Below are 27,135 nucleotides of genomic sequence, written 5' to 3'. Positions count from 1 at the left end.
ATAAAAATTCCTCTGATGTGTGCCTAAAGACTCCTGTGTCATGAATTGCGTGTGGACACGATTCAGATTCAAACAGACTTTATTAGTTTTTGCATTAGATACATGAACCTCACACAACAAATGAAACATTTCTATGAATTAAATAACTTATTACTGTAAAAGAGAAGAACAAAAGATGGAAAATTTAACATAAGCTCAGCATGCACTGATTAGCTGATGATATGAAAGTCCTTAAGGATTCCGACACAAAACCCACTTAAAATATTTAAAATCAAAACAAAGGAAACCTAACAGGAAACAAATCTATATCATACACAAAGTATCAAGGCTTTCACAATATCATTGGCTTTAATTATTCTAAAATAGATGATCTGATGATATACTGTATTATCATGTCTGACTGTAAGACTTCTCCCTGACTGCATATAGTGCACCAAGGCTGTTATCTATAAAGAATGAGCAAATGACTTGTACAGTGATGTTTTAGAGGGGAACCACTTGGTTGGATGTTTTAAATGTAAGTTTGGTAAACACTTATCTCTTTCCCTGATTCTGACAGATGTGTGTGAGTCAATTTAAAGTCAGTATATATACGTACAACAGTCCTATCCCCCTAAATTAGTCTTCAAATCCAAATGAAGGGAAATCTTTTGACTATAAAAAAAATGTTGCTTCGGTAGCCCTGCGATATACACTGAATTAGAATGTTGTTTCAAAATGTCACATCACTTCAAAGTGTTTCTCTAAGTTGAAGTAACAAAGCGAAAGTCAGTATAGTCCTAAAGAGTGGATCTTCACACCATTACATGCAGAAAAGAGTGCAGAGTGATTTATTTCAGTGGCGACAAGAAGTAGGCAGACCGGATGTGCTTATTTTCTGTTTCTTTAGTCGAAGTTGAGCGTGTGGCCGTCAAAGTGAGTGAGCACGTGATTCTCAAACACCTTCTGGTCGCAGTCCAGCGGGAACTGCTCGCTGCACATTGGGCAGATTTTCCAGTGGCTCTCCACATGCTCCTCAAACTTGCTCTGGTCGTAGTTGGGTGGGAAGATGACCTCACACAGTGGACATCGCTTCATGTCCATGCTGCATGCGGGGAGGGGACGGAAGAAGAGAAAGACGGGGAGAGAAAGCTAACGTTAATAAGCAAGTCGAGTGATGGTGTGGGCGAAACCAGGAGCGCAGGCTCATAAAGAGCATCTGTCTGATGCGACGTGGGTGGCCTGGCTGCTTGACTAATACCAACAAAAGGGGGTTGTGCAGCAGAACAAACACTTTACACATGTTACAATGCACAGGTTAAGAAAATGTAGGGTGCAGCACACTCGTATGGCATGTGAGGGTGTGTTACCTGGGATCAAAGCAGAAGGCAGTTTGTCCATCAGTCACAAATGGGCTGTTAGTTTCAGTTGCTGCGGGCTCTTCGTTGGTATTACCCTGAGGAAAGAACGTTTGTGAATATTTTGCTTTAAGCCGATCATCCAGTATTTAACTGCATACTGCACGTGGGAGAGAACAGACAGCCCAGTTAGAGCTTACATTGTTGTTGTTTTGCTTTTCCTCTGTATCCTCGTGGCCTTCTGGCCGGCTGTGGTTGCGGGTGGGTTGGATGCACACCACATTACTGTCCCAGGAGGGCGGGCCGACAGGGGGCAGTCTAAGCAGCTGGTCATCTGAGATCTCCTCATCCCCCTCATCTGCAGGGAGAAAAATCGGAGACATGGCTACGGTAAATACAAGGCAGTTCCTTCTGCAATTGTTACTGGAAACTTTTCAACCAAGTCATGTGACTCTATATGAAAAGGAAACCAACCTTTTGAGTCCGAGATGGAGTAAGGGTTCCCAAAATGCAACTTGCTGGGGCTCTGAGAAACCAGCAGTGGGGTGGGGGCATCCTGGGTGTAAGGGACAGGGTACTGCAGGAATAAAGGCACACTAGACTGGATATTCTCCAAACTGGTTTTCTCAGTGGCCCCCTGATCTCCCTTCCTGCTGCTGCTGCTGCCCTTCTGGAGATCCTGGGCAGGAAAAAGGCACATTTAATTTTTTTTTCTCCTGAAAAACAAATTTGAATGTCAAAATGAAAAATGTTTTCTGAGGAGCTAAATATCTGGTTTCGACTCTCTATGCCTCCTGGTCTGTCAAGGTAAGTTATACATCACTGTTTACAATCGCACAGCAGCTCCTGAACCATGAGTTCTTGTTTTTTTTTTCTCTCAATCACACAAACAGTTTAATTAGTGCCTTCATTAAAAAAGAAACTCTTCTCTTTTTCAAAGGGATTGGGACGCTGTGTTTTATTGATGTTAGTTGCAGACGCCAATTTAATTTACAGTCTAAACCTCAAATTGGGTCATTCTGCTCCTCTTAGCTGTAACAGCATTAACTTGAAGCAATATTTTAGGTCAGTGAGGACCTTACTGTGGTCCAAAGTAATGGAATGGAAAATAAGAACTCATTTACTTTGCTTCTACAATTAGAGGCATATTAAAAACAGACCAGATTGGGAGAGGAAAAATGGCAGGGGAATGGCACTTTTCAAGGATTTTTTAGAGTGGAAGAAGTCTATAAAAGAGAAAATGAAAGCTGTCACTAACCCCCTCCACTTTTTCCTTCTCCTTCACAACAAGTGCTAGTGTGTCCTTCAGTTCCTTCAGTTCCCTTCCCTTCTCAGCTACCTGGCTCTGAAGTCAACAAAAGACACACAAACAGAAGAATGAAGAGACATTTCCAATTCTCAAACATTCAAAACTGCATCACAGAAAGACTCTCAGACCTCAGTGCGTGACATAAATTGATCACAGCCATAAAAGGCTTCCCTTTGCAGAGGGCTGATTTATGTACAATACCGCTCAAAGCAAAACAACCTGTTTGAATTCCTCTGAGACATTAAGCAAATATCCGCCTGACCTGAGCCAAGCACAGCATTAGCCAGGCAACTGGAGATGACTCCTCAGAGCCAAGCTTCGCTTGCCTCCAGAGTCTGACATAAACAGCAGTAAAATGTCGTCTTACAGATAGGCCTGCTCATAAACAACACTGTCAGAGTGGCTCTGTTCAAGGGGAGAGATAGCATCAAAGGCTCCATTCCTGAGCTAGACCAGCCATACCCAGTGGTAAAAGCACAGTAAGTGTCCAAAGACAGACCTGATTTGAAAGCAGCAGAGCATCAATGACAGCGACTGGCCTGACCGTAGTACTAAGTGTCTGAACTGACCTTGTAGCGATCTTCCTCTGCTGCCAACTGCAGTTTCATGTTTTCATTCGTCTTCAGTTGTTCTTTAAATTTCACCTCCATCTTGGCCAGCTCATCAGCAAACATGCAGCTTCGCTCCTTCTCCTCCTGAAGAGCAGTCAGATATGCTCTTTTTTTATCATACCCCTCTATCTTGCAATGCAGATGGTGTATACTGTACACCATGCCTTTGGAGAACATGAGTCTTTGACAACATGGGGATATCTAAGTTGGGAGCATGTGACCAATAAAAGGAGGCAATCATATGTTTCTTACCACCAGCATCTGCTTGCACTTCCTGTACTTGTCATTCCTGTCGGACGCCTCTCTGCTAATGCCTTTGAGCTTCTCCTGGATGATGGCTTCCAGCATGGGATCAGCAGAGCCTGGACTCCCTGTGAAGATAATGAAGGCAAGTCAAACATTTTGGCAAAGCATGATTGCAGTTTTAAATGCAATCATTAATTCCATGACATACACTTTGGCAAAGTTAGATATAACGTACCTGGCACTGAAGTGTCTGGACTCACTGATGCAGGGATGTTTGAGGCCTCCTGCACTGAGCTTCTCTTCAGATCCTACAGACAGGGAAAATTAAATGTTGAAAATTAGCTTGAAATCCAACTGAAAGAAGCAACAACAATGAAGAGTTAAAAGTATGCTACCTCTAACAACTACTACATGACACGGGATTATATATTTTGTGTATGTATCAAAGTTTGCACATTCATTTTTAAAAACAGACATTCAAATGTGCATATGTTAATGCCTTATACAGGCACTTTGAATGCTGATAAAGTTGATGGCATTTGGCAATACATTCCAGTCAACAACTTAGCGACACAGGCTGAAGAGTGGCCGAAGGACCTTTTACCTCTGAGGATATTTCATGGGATGTGATAGACCGGCATAGTGTTACAAAAATCGAATGTAAGTTCTGTTCTTCAGTATACGGCGTGTCTAGTGGGACCTACCCCTTGCTGATCAGAGTATCTAAGCACTTGTTTTTGCAGCCGCTGACATTCCTTGTATTTCTCCTTGTAGTGTTCTGCAGCCATGTGCAGCCGCAACTTCAGGTCCTCCACCTCTCTCTGCAGCTCTGCTAAAACAGCCGGGTCTGCAGCAGCTTCTTCTTCTGCCTTGGCCTGGTGACAATAAACATGACAGCAGAACCGTTCACATATTAAACACAGCAATGGGCCAACTGCTAAAGACCCCTTTAAGATTGTGGTCACAGGAAGGAGCCCCTTATTAAAAGTACTTTAGTGATTATGATTGATCATCTACGATGTCTGTTGGTGCTTTTTTAATAAAGGGATGCTATCAAATGATTTTCTCAGTAAAATCGCAGTCAATAAAAAGTTGTAATGTGAAGTGTTCATGCACACCAGGAGACTGATACTTCGTGAAAGTGTATATCAGATTGTTACTTTACATAATAAGGTGACTGAACAAGTCTCAACCTACAAATACCTTGTTTTTTTCTTAGAAGACAATCTAAATTAATTAATTCATTCATTCATTTTTAATATCATATTGAGGGTCTTACGAAAAAAACTCAGGGTGAGGTTTCTATTATACTAAAAATAAATGTTGCTTTCTCTTTTAGAGCAAGGAAAAAATTAATTCAACTATTGTGATATTTTATGTATGCAAACAAATTCATCTTCATTGAAATGTTAGAGTCAGTGTACCGTGCTGCATTACGATATGTCTCTGATTAGGATTTCCGCACACACCACTGCAGTCGGTCTTCCTTACACAACCGTAGAATGTAACACTGGAATATTTTTCGAAGCAGGTTATATAATGTTCTCTACTAACTCCTAAAACTTTTTTGAACCCTCATCTTGGTGTGAGCTACAGAGTCACCTTGTACTAGAGTATTTTATAAGCATGGATGATTATAAAAACAGGATTAATGACGATTTGACCACTGAATGCACGTCACGGAACACCGCTAATTCACTGCTTGATATAATTTTCAGTTTGTTTAAAATCTGTTACTTATTTCCTTTATGTGATTCTTGTTAATGCTGTTTGTTTTAACTTTTTGCTGTTTTGTTTGAAGTCAGTTATTTGTTCTTTTATGTGAAACTTTTTGGGCTGCTGTCTTGGCCAGGACCATATGGTCAGGACTCCCTTGTAAAAGAGATTCTGAATCTCAATGGGAATATTAATGGTGAAGCAAAGGTTAAATTAAAAAAAATGATCAGGGGGAGATTGTTGTGCATTTCACTACGTTCAAACTTGGTAATGTCTGAACTATGGAAAGAATTACAGCCCCCCCTCGAAGGCAGAACCAATAAAACCCACTGAGAGACTTTTTGTTTCTGCTTCCATTATTTTTGCTCCTCCTACCAAAAGCTTTCTTGCTGGCTTCACCAAAGCACTGCATACTTGGTTGAATACAAATAATACAACAAATATTAGAGGTTTTCTACAGTCACACATCACCTTCCCCCTGCATCAAACACGCCTAATAATAAATATGATGTTTCATATAAAGCTAATTGAATTAATAAAGCCTGTTAGCAGATTGATTATCATCCTTACAGCTTCCTTCTTGGCCTCCGCCTTCATCTGCTCTACCAGCCGCTCCAAGAGAACGCACTGGCCCTGAGCTTCAGTCTTGGCCTGGCAAAGGGCATCTGCCTCCAGCTTCATGTGGTAGAGTTCAGACATAGTACGGTCGCGGGTGCTAGAGGCATCCCTCAACTCAGCGGCTAACAAGGAGCACTGCTGTTGTTTGGCCTGGAGCTGTTCCTCCTTCTGCCGCAGCTGCTCCTTCAGGGCCTTTATGTCTCCCTGCCAGAAAGCAAAAACACGTTTTAAGTGAAGGTTTTTCCATTTCTGTAACGTCACTGTAAATGTGTTAATATTTAAAATATTCAAATGATCATTAATTTTATGACTTCTTATGCCGTCATCATTATTATGACATAAGAATTAAACAAGTTAAGTACGTTATAAAACAAATCTACCCAGGTGCTGTGACTTTAAAACAAAATGATTTGTACCAAGGGGGGGACTTTGGCCAGGATCTCTCTGTACTGTTTCTCCTTCTCAGTGAGGCACGCCTGCAGGCGTCCCACCTCCTCTTTGAACTGGGCAATGGTGTTTTCCTTATTCACATCCACAGACTTCAGCATCTGCAGCTCTGCACTCAACCTAGCGTTGTCCAGCTCCCGGGTTTTCAGGCGAATCTGAGACACACACACACACACACACACGCACACGCACACGCACACGCACACGCACACGCACGCGCACGCGCACGCGCACGCACACGCACGCGCACGCACGCACACGCACACGCACACGCACGCACGCACGCACGCACACGCACACGCACACACACACACACGCACACGCACACAAACACACGCACACAGAAGAAGTTATAAAACATAAGTGAAGTTATAAAACATAAAGTCCTTGGCGTTCACCAATCACGATCATGTACCAAAAAGCATTTGACCATTAAAATAAATGTTGCATGACCTCAATTACAAAACAGAGATTGAGATAGGCCTATAAAGTTTTTGTGCAACAGCCTCAGTGTGATGCTGCAAGTTATATTAGGTATGGGTTTTTGGCGCCATTTCCGTGGCGACACTACAGTATGTGGCACTCCCAGTTCCTGCGCAGTATCGACCACAACAAAGGCACAGAAACACCAGACAGAATAAGGCATGCCCTGTTTAGACTAAATGTTTCGGCAAGAGTCTACAAAATACCTACAGTAGTAAAAAGTGAAAAAAGGAAACAGGTCAATGAACCGGACCTACAATTTTGGGGTTTCTAATATAACAAACATTTTGCTAATTATACAGATAATAAAACTGTCACTAACAAAGCAGTCAACCAAAACACTGCTAAGCTAGCTAGACCTATCTCCACATAGTCGTCGTGGGCAGCACTAGGCCTCAGATACAGCAACGTTGCCTTTGCAAAACAGAGAGCAGCGTTAGCGTCAATGTACAACCCTTAAGCCAGACTACTGCTAGGTCAGCCCCACTGACCTGATGATAATCATATGACATGAAAGCACCCAACTGCTACCAACCTGAACAATGGCACCTTTGTGTTTTAATCTTTAATCTTTTGTAAAGAAACGTATTAATACTACCAGTACTTTACCTTGTAGAGTTCCTTCTCATCTTTCTCATTCTTGAGATGAGATTCAAGTGCCTCCTTCTCTGCTGTAAGTTTCTTCACTCTATCCTTGAGACTAAAGAAAATGTCATAAACATTGTGAGTCACAAATAGTATCACCCATCACAGTGTCTATGTTCACATTTAATGTTTGGAAAAATTGGTTTATACTGTAAACAAGCGGTCAACCAAAGATACATTATATGTAAAACAAGAAAAACCATTTGGTCAAAACCAGCAATCCAGTGGAACTGCAACAACCCCTCTATCCTGAACTCACCTGTCCAGCTCAGTTTCCTTTTGTAGGCCCTTCTGGGTGACTCCAATCAGATCCTCCTCCAACTGTATAACTCTGGCTGTGGCCTCCTCCAGCCTCCTCTTCACCTCCTCTTTCTCCTCTTGCAGGGCCTGGGAAGAATTCTGCACCTCCTGGGATAAAATATAATGTTGGAAACAAAGTGGACTAACTAACTAAGAAGAAAGACCGAAGACTAGAAAAGGTACAGAGGAAGGCTTCAGTTTGGTAATGTGCATAATGTCATAATAATTCTCAATCATAAAATGAATGTTTTACTACAATTTGTGTCACGACATAAATAAGTCTAGATAAAATCTGACATTTCAAAATAATTCTAGCCTCCTGGTTTATCATTTTCTATCTCTTTATTTGACTCTATGCTTGCGGAAAGAGTGTGCAAAGTATAAAAAGTCCTTGAAGTACAAGCCTAAATCAAAAGGAACCTCATGCCTTGATCAAGAGTTTTCAAATTTAAGAAATTACATCAAAAAAGTCAAACGGAAATTGTTTTTTTTACAGTTGGTTTATAGGAAGAATTTTGGAATCTTTATATTCACACCATATAAAAAAAACATATAAAAGTATAGTCATAAAATTAACAGCCGCAAAATCTGTAATCATGTTTTCATCTGAAAGCTGTTTTAGTAGCAGCAGATTTATGGTGGAGGACAGTATTATGAATTATTACTGACACTGCTTTTAAGACTTAATGTTATGCTATAAAAAAAACTGAACTGCAACTTTGATAATACATTCATATTATATGTCAGCGTGTGATTTATACTTTTAGTGGATCACATGTTTGGATGGCTCTGCATATTTGCAGTCTTTCGCTAGGGGGTGCTAAGAGACTGTTAGGCCAAATGTAAAACTATCCTTAGAATAACCAGAAAAGAGCATCAATCATGTAATTTAGCACATTTAGCAGTATGTGCTTCCCAATCAATAACCAAGACCAACTATACTAAAAACCTGAAAAGGGATCAAGGCCTTTTGCTTCACTGACAAAAGGTTTACAACAGCATCAAACATCCCCCTCCTCCCTTACTGCTGACACTCCTATCTGCCTTCAGAATTAGATTCAGTCCGTTCTCAGCTTACTTGGCTCTCTCTTCTCAGCTGAGCACAGGTTTCTCTCTCCTGCTCGCACTCTTTCTGCAGGCACTCCTTCTCGGCTTCCAGCTGCTCCTTCTCCTGCTGCAGGATGGCCATGTTTTTGACCAGCTCATCTTTCTCTCTCTGGGCTTCCTCCATCTTTTGCTGCACAAAAAGATAAATTGTTCAAGATGTCTGGGCCATTCACATAATAATTCACTTCACTGACAAGGTACACCCCCATGCCGGAATAGTTTATAATGTACTTCACCACTGTGCATGATGTTCTTACCAAACTAATAACTCAGAGATTTAAGTAGCTGTTCTGGATGTGACAGCTGAACACTGATGTATTGAGTAGCACTGCTAAGGCATACTATACCTCAAGGAAGCTAGCCTTGGTGGTGACCACCAGGATGTCAGAGTTACATTCATCCTCCACAGTCAGCAGCTCGTCCTCTGAAGGACTGTTGGCACGAAACTGGAATGGCGTGCTGGCCCCCCTGATCTCCCCTTTGTGGGTCACATAACAAAACTGGTAGAACTCAGCATCGTCGTTGGGAACATAGTAACCTGGGGAAGAATGACATCTGGTCAGTGAACTAAGTGCACAGCAGTACAGAGAACCAAAAGCAAAAGATATTACTCCACAACTAAACTCACCTCAGCCCTTAACTTCTCTTAAACTGAACACTTATTCCAAAGTTATTACAAAACTAAAAAAGCTAATAAGATATGTCCTTCTCCCCTTTTTCACTCTCCATTAAGTTATAAAAAGTAGGACTGGGATGTACATAGAATGTGAAGGTACTATACCGTCGTCCACAATATATACACATTGTAAAGAATATATATACTGTATATTTTTAAGTTAATAAAGAAAATGTCCTCGCAGCAGAGTTTTTTAAAAATAGCACCGTGATGATTGTATTTCAACATACTGTAATGGCCTGTGTCATACAGTATGTATGACATACTGTTATTTGCAGTGGAAAACTAAATACTGTCAAATACTGTTATATCGTTAAAAACGAAGAAAATTGCAAGTTTAAAAAATATATTTTGGCCATGTCACCCAACCTTAATAAAAACTATTATAAAAGTGTTTTTTTTTAGTTTTTTTTTTAAATACACTGAAGTGTCTTTAACACCAGAACATATCTGTGGGGAAAGGTTCTCATTTAACATTTACCCACTGATTCAGTATTAAAGTTTTAACAATCCTCTGAACAGCCCCCTGATATGTGGTTATTAAAAGGTGTCAAAGTTATATGAAACAATGGTATGATCTTACCCTGAAAGACCACTGTTCGGTTGACTGCGGTGCCTTCCACATAGTTCTCAGGGAGAGGCGACCACAAGAATGTGTAATAGTCCCTTGCTGTGCTCCAACCAACCTGTGAGACATTGTGGGGAATCCATTCAACCAGACGCTCTCACCACATCAGTGTAAGATAATAACAATGGAGGATTAACAAGGAGACTTCCTCGAATCCACACAGTTCCACTTCCAAAATATCTCAAATTGGTTTATTACTGTAATCATTGGGTTTTCAATCTATGTTGGGATGATAGTGTAAGACCATGCCTAGTGTGACTTTCTGTCCTAACAAGAAAAATGATAATTTATGTAAACCACTGAAACTTGTGGTCACCACATGCCCGGACCTCGTCATGAACAAGCCAAACTGTGGAAATGTAGCTACAACTCACTTCAAACAGGAAGAGGAAAATAGGTGAAAATTTTATACATAGGTGAGATGAAAATGAAAACCAAAATGTAATTATCCTCATTTTATGTGTTGTTAACTGGCGGCTGATGAGGGGGGAGTACAGAAAATACATCCATAACTTCAGCCCAGTGCCATAAAACTGTCAAACAAAATCAGAGTCACATCGAGCTGGCTGGCTCTGGGTGTGCACGCTCAGGCTCAGGCACACTCAGGCACACACACACACGCGCACACACACACACACACACACACACACACACGTGCATCCAAAACAAGCCCAGTCAGGCCAGCCTGTTACACCAGCCTCTGCCCCACCACAAAGATTAAGTTGTGTAATGTGATTTTCAAAGTTTTGCCCAAACTCTATTTTAAATATTCATGCAGATCACACTTAATATAGTGTGGAACCAGATTGCTTTCATGTATACAGTTTTTTTTCCACCATCTGGGCAGTTTATTTTCCTACCTGTGTACAAACAGTCTACAGCTACAATACTGCAAGTGTTCATCAGAGCCAGAGATAGAAAGCCCCGGTGCTTCAAAACCCCCAATTGTTACCAGTGAAGTTCCAGCCTCCAGCAGTAAAGAACAGGAAGCAATTAAAACATGCACCTAGTTAGAGTGTCATTACTGAAGGCTAGCCCTTACCAGTCCACTCATTAGAGCAGCGGAGGTGGTGGTGGGTGAAAACTCTGAGAGGAACTCTTTCACTTACAACAGATTGGTCCGCAATGTGTATAAATAAAAGGAGAGGAGGAAGAGACGATGTAGAGCCACCATTTCAAAAAATAGACTGCGACAACACAGGCAACACTGCAAGAGTAAAACCTGCAAATATACCAAAGTATTTTAGTTTAAACACGAGCAAAGCATTCCAGCAAAGTCATACTTCTGCAAAAAAGCTGACAGAAGCCGGTGGCAATGTGGCTGCAGGAGGTAATGTATTGTCTATCTGCCAGTCAAACTGTATAAATTCAGAAGCAAGTTGTTCATGAATCACAGAGAGGTTGTGCTCGGAGACAGGTTAATTATAAAGCTGTGCTTGCTTTCTGCTGGGCCACTATGACAACCTGTCCCAACAACATTCCTCCATGAAGCCCAGAACAGTTTGCTTCCATCAGAATGGTAAATCTTCCAACATCAAAAAGGGCCAAAGGCTGCTTTTGTCCATGTGCAAACAAGAACCTGTCTCCTGTCTATAGCATGCATAGTTTATGTTTGACTTGCCAAGTAAAACTGTGCAATTTAAACAAATGTCAAATATTTTAGGTTGACATGTGAAACCATTAATTAAAAATGTCAAAATCATTCATCTTCAATTTAGTCATAATTCTTCAAACGTATAATTCTTTGAAGTGACTACATTACTGACAGCTGTGCTGACAACTTACATGTCAACAGACTAAAGCAAAGGACATATACTAGTCTAACAGCATCACTTAACTAGACATATCTGAAACATGCACTATATTCAGACCCAAGCGTGTCGAAAAGACCAAAAAAAACCTAGAAAGCGGAAATGAAGAAATGCTCTGTTTGACCGGGAGCCAATAGCAACTGAATGTGTGTCAAGGAGCCAACACTGATGCACAGTGTATCCAGGTTATCTCTGTGTATACAAACACAAAAACTTGGCACCAAACGTCTCATCCTTCAGCACTGCCAGGAACATTTACACAATTTACGATCACGCCCTCAGCCTTTTCCAGCTCAGCCCTGTGTTTTTAGAGGCTCAAGAAATTAGAGATTTTAGGTTTGCACTACCAGTTGGTGCCTCGCTTGAGGCTAAACACAATGTGATGTGGCATCAAGCTACAACAGAGTGTTGAATCAAGTACTTAAAAACCCAGACATTACCTGATTCACCTCCAGTAACCTAACATGACCCCATCCCTCAGTGAGGCTCTGCAAAAACCTCTGTATATACATGCATTTCATCCACAAACATATCATGAATAGCACACTAACATTAATCACAGACATGCATTTGTCAGATATAGAATAAATATATGGCTTTCTTCAATGTTACAAAGATATGAACAACTTAAATCTCATGTTCAGCAAAACTGCAACAATTTGTCTTGGCTGGTGCACAATACAAGTACAGTATATTTCTGACTCTTAACATTAGAAGCACATTCAGCCTGAATGCAACACAAACAGAAAAGGGCATCTTCAATCTTGTGTGATTTAATTCTAGTTTCCACCTCATCTCCGGAAGATAAAAAGCATGTTTGCCTAGAACAGCCTGGAGCCATATGCTACTGTGACAGCTACAGATGAGGCTTAAAAAAAAGAACTGCCACTGTATTAGATTTAATGTTCTCCTATAACAAGATCCTTGAGGGACACTTAAATGTGCGGTGGGGGTCAAAAGGCTCCGTCCATTCCCTCTTCCAAGATCATTTTTTAAATTAACATGACAATAGCTGCTTTGGCAACCTGTTTTTCTCACCACTGAATTCACATTTTGTTTCTACCTTTTTTAGTAAAATCTCTGCAAACATTATCATTGCTCCTTTGTACAAATGGAGTATCATACAGTAAGCTACAGATTTACTTCCAATACATCATACACTAAAGTCATTAGAACACAAACTTTAATACTTAGAACCATAATAATATTTATGTAAATCTTGCGTTTTCTTCAAATGCTTTTAAAATAGATAGAAAAGGGTTATTCACCTTGAATATGCCAACCCAGTCTTTTGGATGTGGTTTGATGAACTGCGTCAGGGTATAGTGACATTCCAGTGCAGCATGGGGCATGTAACTCTTCCCCACATTCTGAAAGATGACGTGGGCAAAGTTTGATGTGTCCATGTTGTCGCTTAATAAAGTCCCGTCCAGGAACAGGGCCATCAATCACTCAGCAGTGGCTACACAGGAAGACACAAGCAACACAACATATGATATACATTTAATAATCGAAAAAGCAAGCCAGTTATTTACAACAAAATGGATTTGAGTCCTACAATTAGCGTATATTTTTATTGAAAAAATGTAATTTCACAGGCTCATGGCTAATACCATAATACCAGCTATCAACTTTGATTGGCTTAACATTTAAGGTAATTTGTTAAATTCCTTACTTCCTACCCCCTTAATTCTGGCACCCTTGCTAAGACCTCATCCACCTTAAAGCTTGACCTTCATTTTTATCTCAACTATAAACATGTAAAGTTTCATGACTGAATATTGCATGGTTGCAACACTATTGCTGTAAAAAAATATGTTCACTGACAATGATAGTTGCCTCTGTTGCAGCTATCAGTTAACATGAACAACTCTCTACCAAATCCAAAGTACTAGAGGTTTAAAAACTCAAATTTGTGATGTCATCAAATATGGGAGCTGCTCCATAGAAAACGACTTGTGAAAGATGTTATAGATGAGCACCCAGAGGAAAGTTCTAAGTATATGGGTATATTTTCTGTTTCACAACTGATAACACTACAATAAAATAAGATCATTTGGGTAAAGAGATGGAAAAAATATTGTGTGGGTGCAGAAAATCCAAGTCTCCATTCATTGTCTAACGAGCAGCTCCACACTTTATACTTTGACATCACATGTTTGAGACTTCTCTGATTTCTGGCTTTAAGAGAGTTTGTGCTCACAAATATTGATTCAACGTTCCTAGGCCACAGTAATAAAATACATAAATATTGAAAAATCGAGAATAAGGTAATTTGAAAGTTACACACCATGATGAAGGTTCCCTTGCTCAGCAAAAACAGATGGCATTTCTAAAGTGCATGTAATCTCTGTCCCAATTGAGGGAATGTCTGAAGAAAAGTTTGAAGAAAGTTCTCTACAAAAGGACACATTTCAAATCTACATTCAACTAATTCAGGGGACTACAGATGAAAATTAGCGTCCTGGCTAATTCTGGCTTTTTTTAACCATGTGTAATCATGTGTTTTATGAAGTTGCACTGTCCCCTTTTAAATAAACTATTACTACTACTGTTTGGTTTAGGTGTAGGACTGTAGAGTACTGGGAAAATATACTTGTGTCTTCTCTCATTGTAAGGAAGATAGGCGGTTTCTGTTTTTGGCTCCATAGGGTTTTTGTGAATTATTGTATTGTATTTCATTACTTACTATCATGATTGGTATTGTACATTTTGAATAGTTTCTTTATGTTTTTTATGTACACAGGTCTATCTTGAAAATGAGATCTCAATCTCAAGGGGAGAAAGGTTTAAAAAAGTCTTGGAGGCCAGCGACAGGGAGGTCCTTGTCAAGATGTAAAGTACAAAAAATTCCAAATTTGCCATCAAGAATTTTCTCTCACCAGTGAAATGGTATTGGTAATTTCAGGCAATTTCCATGACACCTAAATTTACATTGATATTTACAGGGCAAGTAAAAACCACTTGCTTCCAACACCGATGGACAAACAATGAAACAGGTTAATGGTACTGTAGCTACATCCATACAACATTTACTTACAGATAATGCACTGAGTATTATTGGTGTCGTGAGTAAAAAAGAAATATTAGAACAGTGTTAACAGTCTGGTAAGTTCATAGAATTACTTTACCTTAATGCAGCCTTTAAAACCAGGAAAAGGCAACACTTATGTCACATTACTATATCAAAATAATGTAAGATCCTGCCTAATCTCACATCACAACATCAATTTAATATTGTTATATTTCCCAGCCCTAGTTTCCTAAAGATCTAGGTGAAATTATTTTATGCAAATATGATATAATGTATTATCCTTATAAATCAGAAATACTTTATGACTCTACCGGACTTTTTTTTTAATTCAGTATTTATCTTTCATATCTATCTTACTTTCAATTCACTAGGTTTTGAAAATAAAACTGATATGTATACTATTAAAATTCCCCAGACTACATTTATAATACAACATATATATTCATTTTGTCATTTTCATTTTATTTCTGATGTTCCCAGATTATTTTATTGTATTGATCCTTTTCCTTCGGGATTAATACAGTTCGTATCTTTTCTTTAACCGACTCGGCATTTAAATTGCCTTTTAGATCTTTTCAGGTGTATACTGGCATTGTGTCACCTCATTCGTGATAACATAGATGACAGCAGACAGAAATCCTTCTGGATAAAAGAGCAGTGACCTTTATCTAAACTTGATAAACGTGAGGTCTACTTCAGGGTGGGTCTTCCGTTTCCACCTCAGCTGATCGAAGTTTGTCTGACGTAATTGGGCCTGTGACAGTCATATGAGAACCTCGGTCGATGATCAAAAACACTGAAACTGTTGTCTTCTACAGCAACCACCGACGTGTAATGCTGACAATGAAAAAAATCGGGCAAAAGCTATCGGTGTTGGCTAAATTGACAGGTGGCAAATTAACAAGCAGCAAGGCCTAATGTGAAAGCTGTGGTGATCGTAGCTGTCTAAGTTAGCTATACAGCTAGTTATAAACTTTAACCGCTAGGCAAAGACCACCGAGCTAAATATAAACTTAAACCATTTAAACACATAGCGTTAGAAACGTCGACGAAAGGAGCTAAGAGAGCACTGCTACCAACAAGGTTAGCCAACGTAAACAGATAGCGTTAGCAACTCGAGCTAGCTCCTTAAAAACACACGTCAAACTGACTGATAATAAACATCAACGGTATTATAAGTAAAATGTATAAAAAATAGACCTCAAGCATACCCAGTTGACATGTTGAAAAGCAGCTGAAATCAGAATGTATCATAAAAACAATCGTTGACGCAGTTCAGTGCTTTCCCGTGAACCTCTTCCTGGAATAATAAAAACATTACGTCGTTTCCGGAAAGGGGACGTGCCTGGGAATCCCACCCGTCTGAACATTTTGTAACAACGTAACAATGACCTTACATAGCAGACAGAGAACAAAAATATTATGTAATGTAACATCAAGTCCAAAAAGTGATCGAGGGTCGGCTTGATCCGTTTATATTTTCTTTAATGACAGCGCAAACATCTAAACAAACCGTCATAAGAAAAGCGTCTTCCGTAACCAAGGCAACAATGCCTGATTTTTAATTATTTTTTTGTTTAATTGTACTTGAGTTCCTTTTTATTATTTTGATTTATTTTATTTTATTTAGTTTTGTCTAGTTTTTCTTTAATTTATTTCTTTATCTGTTTTTTATTAATGTCACTGGCTCGGTTGTTATATGTCATATTGTATATTACTTGTATTATCTTCAATATGATGTATGCCTTTTTGATCGTGCAATAACAAAACAATCATTTACGCAACTGTTAGTATTATAGTATTAGTTATAGTGAGAGAAAAAATACGATATATTTGTATGACAAGAATTATAATAATTGTAATCTTTATTATACATAAAATAAAATATTCAAAAATGCAAATGGACTAAAAAGAACCCGCACATACAATTCAAAATAGAAATCAGACAATATATTTAAATATCTGTGTAACTACTTATAATATTTCAATATATATCATTTTGAGGCATTTACATACATTTGAAAGCTATAAGCAGTGGTGGAACTAACTACAAGTGCATAATCATTCACTGCTCCTTTATACTTTAGTATAGTCTACATTGGACTTTTTACTTCACAACATTTATTTCAAAAGTTAGTTTTAGTTACTAGTTACTTTGTATTATAAGGATGTATGGAAACAATAAATGTCTGTGTGTTTTGACCGCTGTGAACGGCAATGAATTTTATTTCAATTATTTTACACACCACGTTCAATCTCAACTTAATCATAAAATACAATGCATTTTCATAGACCAGTAGGCTATATCGTTGCAATGGGCCTATAACTATATGATATATTCAGATTGTCTTACACATTAAAATGTCAGTAATATTAAATAATGACATATATGAATGATGATGAGTATTTTTTACACTGTGGTATTGTAAATTATCCCACCACCATGGATAAGACAATCTGAAACACGTAAAGTCATTAATATGTACAACATAAAGGAAATAACAAATATATCTGTTATACCGGAAACACGTAGACAATATATTCTAGTCCCGCCCCTGCATCTTATTGGTTGAATTCGGGAGGCCGTGTGCGTATATCTATCATTTGATTGGACGGGGTAAACGCCATTAGTATACGTCGCTAATGTTACGTCATACGTAAGGTCAGAGGAAAGAAGCATGGCCGCTGTGTTGAGAGGGTCTCGGTACCTAATTGGAAGGTGTTGCAAGCATGTTGACTTTGCATTCGGTAAGGAGAACAAACTGACACCGTGAACACATTGTGTGCGTCTCTGCGCTTACTTTAGAAACTGAGGTCGTTACTTAAACGCTCTATGACTTGAAAACACCACTTTGGCTTGAAACGTTGGAGGAAAGTTTGGGTTAATTTTTGCTAACGTTTTACCGTGTTTAGCTGCTGTTGCAGGGACTTCGGTTCACAATGTACCGGTGAAGAAGCTTTAAACATATGTTTTATTTGTGTGCCAGAGCTACGTGCTAACAGCCAATGCTTTAGTCTGCAATGCTCAAGAAACTCTAAATGGCGGATTTCGTCGACATATGCACTTGTGTCCTAACCCTGTGACCCTTCTCTTTATTTAAGGCACATTATGTAATGTCTGTCACCGTGCACTTTGTCAAGTCCGTTTCTTTGCAGAAAGATGGAGATGGCTCTTTGTAGCCACTTAAACAGATGAGCTTGGGAAAACCATTCATCTTATTCATTTAATCTAAAAAGAAGGGGGAATCCTTATTTATGTATCTCTTGCGATCTCTTTCATTTTACACACGATCGTTATCGTTTCCATAAGCAGTAGGCCTGTGTGGGTGAACACATGTTAGTAAAACCACTTCACAGTATATGTTTGTCTTTTTTTGTTATTAGTGTGAAGATGAACTCCACTATTAAGTTATATATTTAACTTATTTCTTTTAACCTACAATGACATACGGGGCTTGTCATTCAGAAGAATGCTCTGTTATCAGTAGCTAAGTCAATATGGAAAAGGCTTGGTACCATTAGATTAGATGACTTTGCCACTTAAGGCACTTACACTAGAATTACATACCTAGTGACATTTAAAGACATTACATCTTAGTTAGGGTTTCCATTACTTGGATTGGAGAGAAATTATTAATGTGAATTATTTACCAATTAAATAACGTTCAGATGTAACAAGGATACTTTGTCATATCCATTTTGCCGTCACGTTGTAGCCTCCACAAGGTCGATGGCCTCAAAGACACCAGTGGGATTTGTCGGTCTGGGCAATATGGGAAACCCAATGGCAAAGAACTTGCTGAAGCACGGATACCCAGTCATTGCTACTGATGTGTTCCCGGAGTCCTGCAAGGAAGTGCAAGAGCTGGGCGCTCAGGTGGGAGTGTAAAATATACTCACACTTTTTTAACAGTTTTCACGTGTATGATCTCTTCTTACCATGTCATTTTCTATTTTTTCAGATTGTAGATAATCCTGCTGAGGTAGCAGAGAAGGCAGACCGCATTATCACCATGCTCCCCTCTAGTCCCAATGTCACAGATGTGTACACTGGATCCAATGGCATCCTAAAGTACTCTTCGATTTCTCTTTTTCCGTACGTAATAACTTCCTGGATTTAAGTCAGAGTCTAAATCATGTACTTTTATCAACAGAAAGGTGAAGAAAGGCTCCCTGCTCATTGACTCCAGCACCATCGACCCATCTGTGTCAAAAGAGATGGCTGCTGCTGCTGAGAAGATGGGGGCAGTTTTTATGGACGCACCTGTATCAGGAGGTACGTTTTACGTTTTTAATCAAGATGTAGGTTGTATTATATCCAACACAAATCACTGTCTAATCTTTGAATACGTACTCGGTTGTCAGGTAGCCTTCACCGAGATAAAACTAATATTGCCTAATACAAAGGTTCTGCAATAAAGGCCTCCTTACAAATATAATAATGTTTATTCTATAAGAGAGGTGTTGATTTCACTTTATGATCATTTTACAGGCTATTGTGAAGCTGTAACTGACGCTGCAATATAACAAGAGGTGTTTTTGATATTTAGTCAGCCCTCACTGAAGGATAAATAGATAAGCAACAACTGGTGTTTTCAATAAACTGTCGATTTGAGAATATACTTCTTGAGAACATATATTATCTCTTAAGTTTATTTACCTGTGAAATTCACTGCATTTTCATTCCAACCAATCTAAAATTTATTGAACTTTTTTTTGCAAGTAGCCGTTCATTATCAATCAATCAACTGATTTCCTTGATTAATTGTCTTTTAACGTCAGCAAATAACAAAAAAGTAGCCATGGTGACATCTTGTTTTGCCATTAAGGGTGTAAGAAAATATTTATACACTTGATCATCACAATATCATGTTTTGTAATACTGTATTGATTCTCAAAAGCACTGTAGAGTTTTAAATGGTAAGTTACATGCAAAGATTCATGGCAGACGGCGGTTAATTTGGCATTGTTTCGGTTGTTGTGACCCCTGTATGATGATGTGTACCGTGTTGCCAGACTTTTGCCAAGCACAAAACCAACAGTAAAAAAAATATATATATTTGGTTTACTATCATGGATGACTGAAAAGGCAAGAATATATATTTAGATTTGAGAAGCTAGATCTAGTGATTGTTTGCCATTTCCTTAAGTGGTTGACTGATAAGGGTTTTTCAATGGCTGATGCCAATATTTCGAGAACGAGGCTGCTGATGGCCGATGAATATGATACTGATATCATGTTGTTGTTTTTGGTTTCTGATAAAATGCTACTATTTGAATAATAACAAAAAAAATGCAAAATTTCCAAAATGAATATTTAAAACTGTTAATGTCTGCATTGTTTAGTGTAGTCTTTGATGTGTGGACAGTCCCTTAAAAGGCTTCACAGTTACACTTGCTTACATAACCATCCCAAATGACAAATTTGATAAATATTTCCTCATTAGAAGTCGGAGTGGTGTGCTGGGGACTCCCATACAGTAGTTATTTTGTGCCCTGTCCTCTAGTTTAGCTGGTTGAAGGCTTGCTACTTTGATGCTGACATCAGCCCATACAATGGCAAAAGTGCCCCAAGGAAGAGTGTTAACTTCGTTCCTGCAGGCAGCCACACAGACAAGGCTATCTGCAGATATCAGCATGATGCTGATTATCTCAAAAAGGCATTAATCATCTTGATTATTCGATCTATCACTCATTTCTGCTTTAAAAGTTACATAAACAATGAATCAATTATCAAAATAGTCAGATTTATTTTCGGTTGCGTGAACAGTCAACTAGTAGTTTTTGCTCTACATTATTGAGGAAGGAGATAAAATAGTCTACCTTGTGTCATCATGAGTTCTGACATTTAATACAGTATATGTAGTATATGTGTAGAATGCAGGGAATGGGCTGTAAGTAGACATTTGCATTTCAGCACTTATTTTTCAATTATTGCAAGTTGAGTTGGGTCCAGTCTGGTTTATAAAGACCAGCAACATCATCTCTCTAAAGAAGAGGCAAATGAGGAGCAGCTTCTGCCTGCACAAACGTTCCAAGCTGTAACTCTCTGACTTTCTTGGGGGTCCACACAGAAACACAGTTTGTTTGAACTTGGCCTCGTCAACGTCAAGACAGCCACTTTTCTTTGAATTGATTTTGGCCCGTTTTATTGCCCGGCCCTAAAGATTAGTAATGATTTATATGCTTCCGTCCTGTGGTAGTGCACACGGATTAAAGTCGTCCAACTTTCCGCCTTGAACTTGTGTGTGTGTGTGGGGTGCCGGCAGTTAACTAGTGCAAACTCAAGTGTATGTCATACTTTGATTTGACACTTTCATGTCAATCACCAAAATTAAACTTTTTGAACATCTCCAGCGGTCAGACAGAAATCAAAAGAAGTACAGTGGCATGGGAGTGACTGTTTAATCCAGTGTGGTTTTAAGTTTTAACATAAAAGCACACATGTTGGTGGGGACATAATTGAGTCAGCATGTGTTTGATAGTTGTGTCTTTGTGTGAAAAAAAATGTAAGTAACAGATGAGATAAGAGCCATCTTTCATTTTTTCTTGGACTGTAATGCTAACCGTACTGAAGGCCAGAGTAGAGGTCTGAAATAACAGAACTAGAGACCGGTAAACTGGTGGTAGAGAAGAGAAATATGTTTTTTCCATATATCTCGATCGTACTTGGTTATTTCCTAGAGGAGGATTATATTGGGGACATCTCTGATATGGAATGACCACCCAATTTTCCAGAGCAACAAAACTATTACGATTTACAAAAATGCCCACTTGTAAGGTGTTAGATTAGTTGTTTTTTTTTCTCTCCCAAAACCTATGGAGTAAACAACACTGCTTCTCTAGTTTGAAGTCTCAGTTCTCCCATTAATGTGTCAGTGAAGTGTTAGCATTTGCATGGTTGAAAGGAATGCTTCTGTAGTAATTGTCCCACTAAAGAGAGCGATATGCATGTTTGCTTTTGAACCATGAACTGGATATTTTGTACAGGTTTTACCGGTTTGTGTGCTGCAAGGGTGTGTTGTCACTTGTTTTTTTAGTAGCTTTAGAAACTGAAGAGTAGATTTAAAGAATTACAATAATCAATCATAAATTCAATAATATATATATGACTATATATATATATATATATATATATATATATATATATATATATATATATATATATATATATATATATAGTCATTCACTATCAGCTTTCAATGTTATGTAGAATTCTCATTTCAGGTACTCTCTCCAAATTCTACATCACTGTCTGTGAGAAGAAGTTAAAGTTTTCTGTGGGAACAAAGCTATTGATCATACCGTACTCCCAAGTATTCTTACTGTGAATGACAGTAGTCTGTCGGTCTCGCATCTTGACTCACTTGGTAAATCTTGTTTCTACATCTAGATAATTTAAAAAGATACTGTTATTCTGTATGAATATTGAAACCATCGCCCATGTTTTTTATTATTTCTCAGCGTGACTCTTGTAACTCCCACCTGTCTGCAGCAGCACAGTTGTTCTAGATTCCAGTTTATACAAAATGCTGCCGGCAGACCGCTTGTGAGGACTAGGGGGAGGGGGAAACGTATAACACCCATCTTGGCTTCCTGTAAACTTAAGGATTAATTCTAAGACTATGTTGGTTCATTTCTTGGCACCCATGTGGCTTGCACCTGGTTATTGGATATTACTGAGCTTTTAACCCCACGTGAACCCGAATGCACCGTCAAATTTACAAATGGAACCAGAAACGGCTGTTTTTTTAATCTAGGAAAGGTCTGACAAACTTTTTCCAACGGTGTCCTGAGGCTTTGGACTGACTTGCCCAGTAAGAACAGGCTACATAGGTTATTGTCCTCATCCAAATCTTTTTTTTTTTTAAAAGACATACTTTCAGACATGCTGTTAACACCTAAATGGCTGTAATGGTTCCCCCATTTATTCAGGGTGTCTGTGGACTCTTAAAAAAACGTTTTAAAGGTGATAAATCAATTTATAGCAATTAAAACTCTAAAAGTCTTAAATGCCATTTTCAGAGGTACAGTTTTGTTACTAGTTTCTAATATCTGACTAAAGTTTTTGTGAATTAAATCATTGCATAGGTGCGTGGTGAGATTCTACGTAGATCATTTATTAAATCGGAGCATGCTCATTGACTGTTGCTTGATAATTTTACAAGAAGGTCCCTTTACACTCACACAGTGTTAAACTACCTAGATAAAGGGAATCGCAAGTTTGTGAACAAATGGTTGGCGGACAAGGAGTTTGAACCATTGCTGAGGCCGTCTCTGGAAATGAACATGCACCGTCCTGCATGTCAGAAGGTGGTCAGTGTAGCCTTGATGGAAATCAATGCTTTCCGGTCCCACGTACTAAGTTCTAGCCACAAAGTCGTTGTGGGATGCAGACAGTTGGAGCCAGATGCTGTAAAGACAGAAATGTAATTAAATTCTATTTTTGACGCCTGATTCTCATTTACAAATCTCAATCATCGTTGAACTGGGCGCACTAGTCTTGTTTCCGCTCCCATACCTACTAGCTATGAATGAGTGTAGGTTATATTATATGTATACTGTATATTAGTCTTTGTTATAAACATTGCATTTGGTTAGTCACTCAATTCATTCTCTCTTCCTTTGTTCCCACCCCATCTATCTGAATTATGTTGCATAGCATAGCAGAGCTTTGATTCTCTGCCCGACTCAATTGGCCTGCCCACCAGTTTCAGGTCGGGTCAGTCTGTAATTCTCAAAATTCCCTCGGGTTGGAATCACCAAACTCATCAGTCAATTAATCCCAAATCCAAATATTAATCATAAAGGACCGTAGCTGGATGCTATTCTAGGTACCTTGAAACAGCTGCTATGATTAACAGTGGTTACTATTCGCACATTTATGATTGCTTTCAATTTCCTTGTGTTCACTCCATTTCAACTGCTGATACTTTCAGAAAAATCAAATCATGATACACCAGCCATCTTTGCATGCTTGCACATAGTTTATTGTATAAAGTGTAAGTACAACTTCCCATTCCTAGGTGTTGGCGCTGCCAGTTCGGGTAAACTGACTTTTATGGTTGGGGGAGCTGAGGAGGAATTTACTGCAGCCAAAGAACTGCTCACCTGCATGGGAGCTAATGTGGTGTACTGTGGTCAGGTCGGAACTGGACAGGTAGGTCATATTTTCCAGGAGCTGTCACAATGCATTTGTCATTTTTATAAGTGTTTCTTCTTTTTTTTCCAATGTGTTTCGGGTGTAAAGATAGTTGAACTTTTTTCCTTTTTAGTCATTACTTTAATAAAATCAATATGTGAGTCATAAAATTAAAGTAATAAGAGATACTTTCGGAGATCTGCTGAAATCCGCCGGATGATGTGCAGGGCAGAATGACCAAACAACAGTAGATTTCAGCAGATCTGCGATGCTCCATTGGGTAAAAGGGTAAAGTACCTCTGACATGGTGTACAGGCTATTGAATTCTAATGTACTGTCCACTTGTTACAGGCTGCTAAAATCTGTAACAACATGCTTTTAGCCATTGGAATGATTGGGACTTCAGAGACAATGAACTTGGGAGTCAGGTGAACTCTCTTGGTTACAAATTATATGGAGCCATTTTAAAGATTGTGGATAAATGCAGCACTAAGTAACATGGGATTCATCTTCATTCACAGACTTGGCCTTGATCCTAAACTGTTGGCCAAGATCCTGAACATGAGTTCAGGTCGTTGCTGGTCAAGTGACACCTACAACCCCGTGCCTGGAGTCATGGAGGGAGTCCCCTCTGGGAATAACTACCAGGGAGGCTTCGGCACCCAGCTGATGGCTAAGGTCAGTTACTTTAATGACCTGTTACTTTGTACCGAACTCAATTTCCTGAGACTGCAATTATGTTTGCGCATTAGTGGTTCAACAAACATTTCATCTTTAGTTTTGTACAAGTTGACCTTGTCATCAAAAATCTGAGGAAATAAAGCATATTTTATGGCAGTTATCATTTGTTCTCTAATTGGTGCAGAGAAATACTTTGTTCCCCAATAGCCCAATATTTGGTTACTACTTAAACTATTCATTCTTTTCTTTTCACTCATATGTATTAGAGTTAGCACAAGTCAGTCAGGAACTCATTTCTAAGCCATATGCTATGCATGTGACAGGGATCTGTTAAAAAACAAAATACAATCTCAGGTCACACCTCTTAAAATGATGTAGTGAACTACTCGGCAGTAGTTTACATCCCTCTTCAAAGGAAATGAAGCCCATATTATTACAACATAAAGAAATTCTCTGTGGTGTGTGTGGACTGGTGGTTTTGGTTTTAGATTTAATTTTCAGCTTCATTGGTTTTTCTAATGTATGTTTGCTTTCTTTTTCAGGATCTCGGCCTGGCACAGAACACCGCCACAAACACAAAGACTCCTGTCCCTCTTGGCTCCCTAGCACATCAGATCTACCGTATGATGTGCGCACGCGGTTACGCCAATAAAGATTTCTCCTCCGTATTCCAGTTCCTGCGTGAGGAGGAGGGCCAGTAATGTCAGCCTCCACCCCGTCCACAGCCTCGCAAGGCCTGGCCCGGCACAGGACTAACATAGTGTAGTTTGGGTGCATTTTGCCCCCGAAGACTTTCTTTTTCAGACCTGTGAAAGACATGAAGCCAAGAGGGCTCCAACACAGCATGAAAGATCATGTGAGCACTTATCTACTATTGGAAATCATGTTACCTGTGTGATTAAGCCTTTTTAATATGCAACACTCCTTTCAGTTTAGAATCAAGTGACTTATCAGATATATGGAGGATCCAAAAGATTAGTAGACTGTCAAGAAGTTGCAGCTTTGCAGATAATACTTGTAATGCAAAGAGCTGGTTGGGAAACTGTGGTGTTTAAAAGACAACTCATTAGCTCTGAATGTCAACGGTTTAGCCTCCACATATTTATCAATATTTCTGATGATTTCTTTATGTTGCTGTTTTTTTCTGTTTGTTGGGAATATTTCTTTTGAAGATGGAAATGTTACTTTGGGTAAGAGTGTCATATCTTATTCTGTTAGGAAATAAAGAAAAATCCTGATGTCTTAATTTTGTGAACAATTAATTTATCACCTTCCTTTTTCAATTTAATTTTTTTTTTTCATTTCTGGATTTGGATGTTAATGTTTTACTGACGTTCAAGTTAACAGGTTTTTTTTTTTTTTTTGTTTTTTTTAATATAAAACAACTGGAAGTCCCACATGTATTGAGTTATTGCTGCTGGTTTGTTGTGGTGATGCCATAACTCCTGCTCTGTGTTGCATAACTGTCATTTATTCAAAAGGAAGAGAGTTTCGTGGACACGGCTTAAACAACTGAATTTATGCAGTCCACAAACTTGCATGCAAATGCAGCCAAAACCTCAGACACAGCGGATGAAGGATACTAATTCTCACGATGAAAGTGGTCATTTAAATTCTAAAAGCCTTGTATGTGGACACGCACTGCTACATGGTGTTTCCTCCGTGTCTCTGAGCGCAAGCAAGTTAAATAGCTCCCAAATGTTCAAGTTTGAATGGTGTCCCACTGATTCAGTAGTCACGAACAAAGCTTTGCAGCAGAGCGGATGAAGCGGCGGGATGCGGACCGCCGGACAGAAACACGGGGAAAAACTGCGAATGTCCCAAACGAAAAGGACGCAACAACCTTTTTTCGGAACTAGATTATCGAGTGCAAATCCCCCTCTGATAAATATTTCCCATTTGCCTACTCCACAGCTATGAAACAGATTTTTGACCTAAGGTTGCATCACGCGGCCAGACTTTAACTCTGGGACGTGGACCTCTTTTCTAAAGGCCACCAGACCAGACAGAGGAGTGCGGCATGTTTCTGATCTAGTTTGCCAAGAGCCACTGAGGGGCCAAGGTGCCACAGGTCATGCGATCACAAGCCAAACTCATAAAAAGTCCATTAAGCACTGTAGGCTAAGAGCTGTGTTGTCATCTACTTGATGGGTACTGCAAACAGAGCAGCGCTTCAGGCCTCCAGCAGACTGATACACGCAGCCTGACATCATCCGCCGCTGCGCGCACGTTATCCCTCGTGCTGGACTTATAACCCATTCAACACTTTTATTAAGCTTTGCATTCAGTTGTCCATTTGTATCTATTTTCAACTCGGTGATAAAGTTTGATGTGCATGTTTTGC

General features: G+C 39.1%; 2 protein-coding genes across 4 annotated transcripts; one reads left to right on the top strand and one right to left on the bottom strand.

Moving 5' to 3' along the window:
• Window positions 1–61: 61 nt before the first annotated feature.
• On the bottom strand, window positions 62–16,284 carry tax1bp1b (Tax1 (human T-cell leukemia virus type I) binding protein 1b). Of its 3 annotated transcripts, none has more exons than XM_083918394.1 (18): window positions 16,180–16,284; window positions 13,203–13,396; window positions 10,079–10,181; window positions 9,167–9,357; window positions 8,791–8,949; window positions 7,672–7,820; window positions 7,377–7,467; window positions 6,254–6,439; window positions 5,790–6,041; window positions 4,208–4,378; window positions 3,739–3,811; window positions 3,510–3,628; window positions 3,216–3,341; window positions 2,596–2,682; window positions 1,812–2,016; window positions 1,538–1,695; window positions 1,350–1,435; window positions 62–1,084 (listed from the first exon to the last, which is right to left on the bottom strand). In XM_083918394.1, exons 2-18 carry the CDS (start codon window positions 13,377–13,379, stop codon window positions 886–888), a joined length of 2,532 nt encoding a protein of 843 aa, XP_083774520.1. In that variant the 5' UTR covers window positions 13,380–13,396; window positions 16,180–16,284; the 3' UTR covers window positions 62–885. The 3 variants fall into 3 exon arrangements, with proteins under 3 accessions (XP_083774520.1, XP_083774521.1, XP_083774522.1); XM_083918395.1 differs by having other exon boundaries at window positions 16,169–16,250; XM_083918396.1 differs by lacking the exon at window positions 3,216–3,341.
• Window positions 16,285–17,636: 1,352 nt separating this feature from the next.
• Window positions 17,637–26,025, top strand: hibadhb (3-hydroxyisobutyrate dehydrogenase b). Its single transcript, XM_083917670.1, has 8 exons — window positions 17,637–17,716; window positions 18,685–18,845; window positions 18,931–19,040; window positions 19,123–19,244; window positions 23,995–24,128; window positions 24,462–24,538; window positions 24,632–24,788; window positions 25,334–26,025. The coding sequence occupies exons 1-8, from the start codon at window positions 17,647–17,649 to the stop codon at window positions 25,490–25,492; spliced, it is 990 nt and encodes a 329-aa protein (XP_083773796.1). The 5' UTR covers window positions 17,637–17,646; the 3' UTR covers window positions 25,493–26,025.
• Window positions 26,026–27,135: the final 1,110 nt, after the last annotated feature.

The sequence above is a fragment of the Echiichthys vipera genome, assembly GCF_963691815.1.
Source record: "Echiichthys vipera genome assembly, chromosome: 8".
In the NCBI taxonomy this organism is placed as follows: domain Eukaryota; kingdom Metazoa; phylum Chordata; class Actinopteri; order Perciformes; family Trachinidae; genus Echiichthys; species Echiichthys vipera.
Note: the sequence above shows the minus strand (reverse complement) of the source record. Positions and strands in the feature narration are given on the sequence as shown.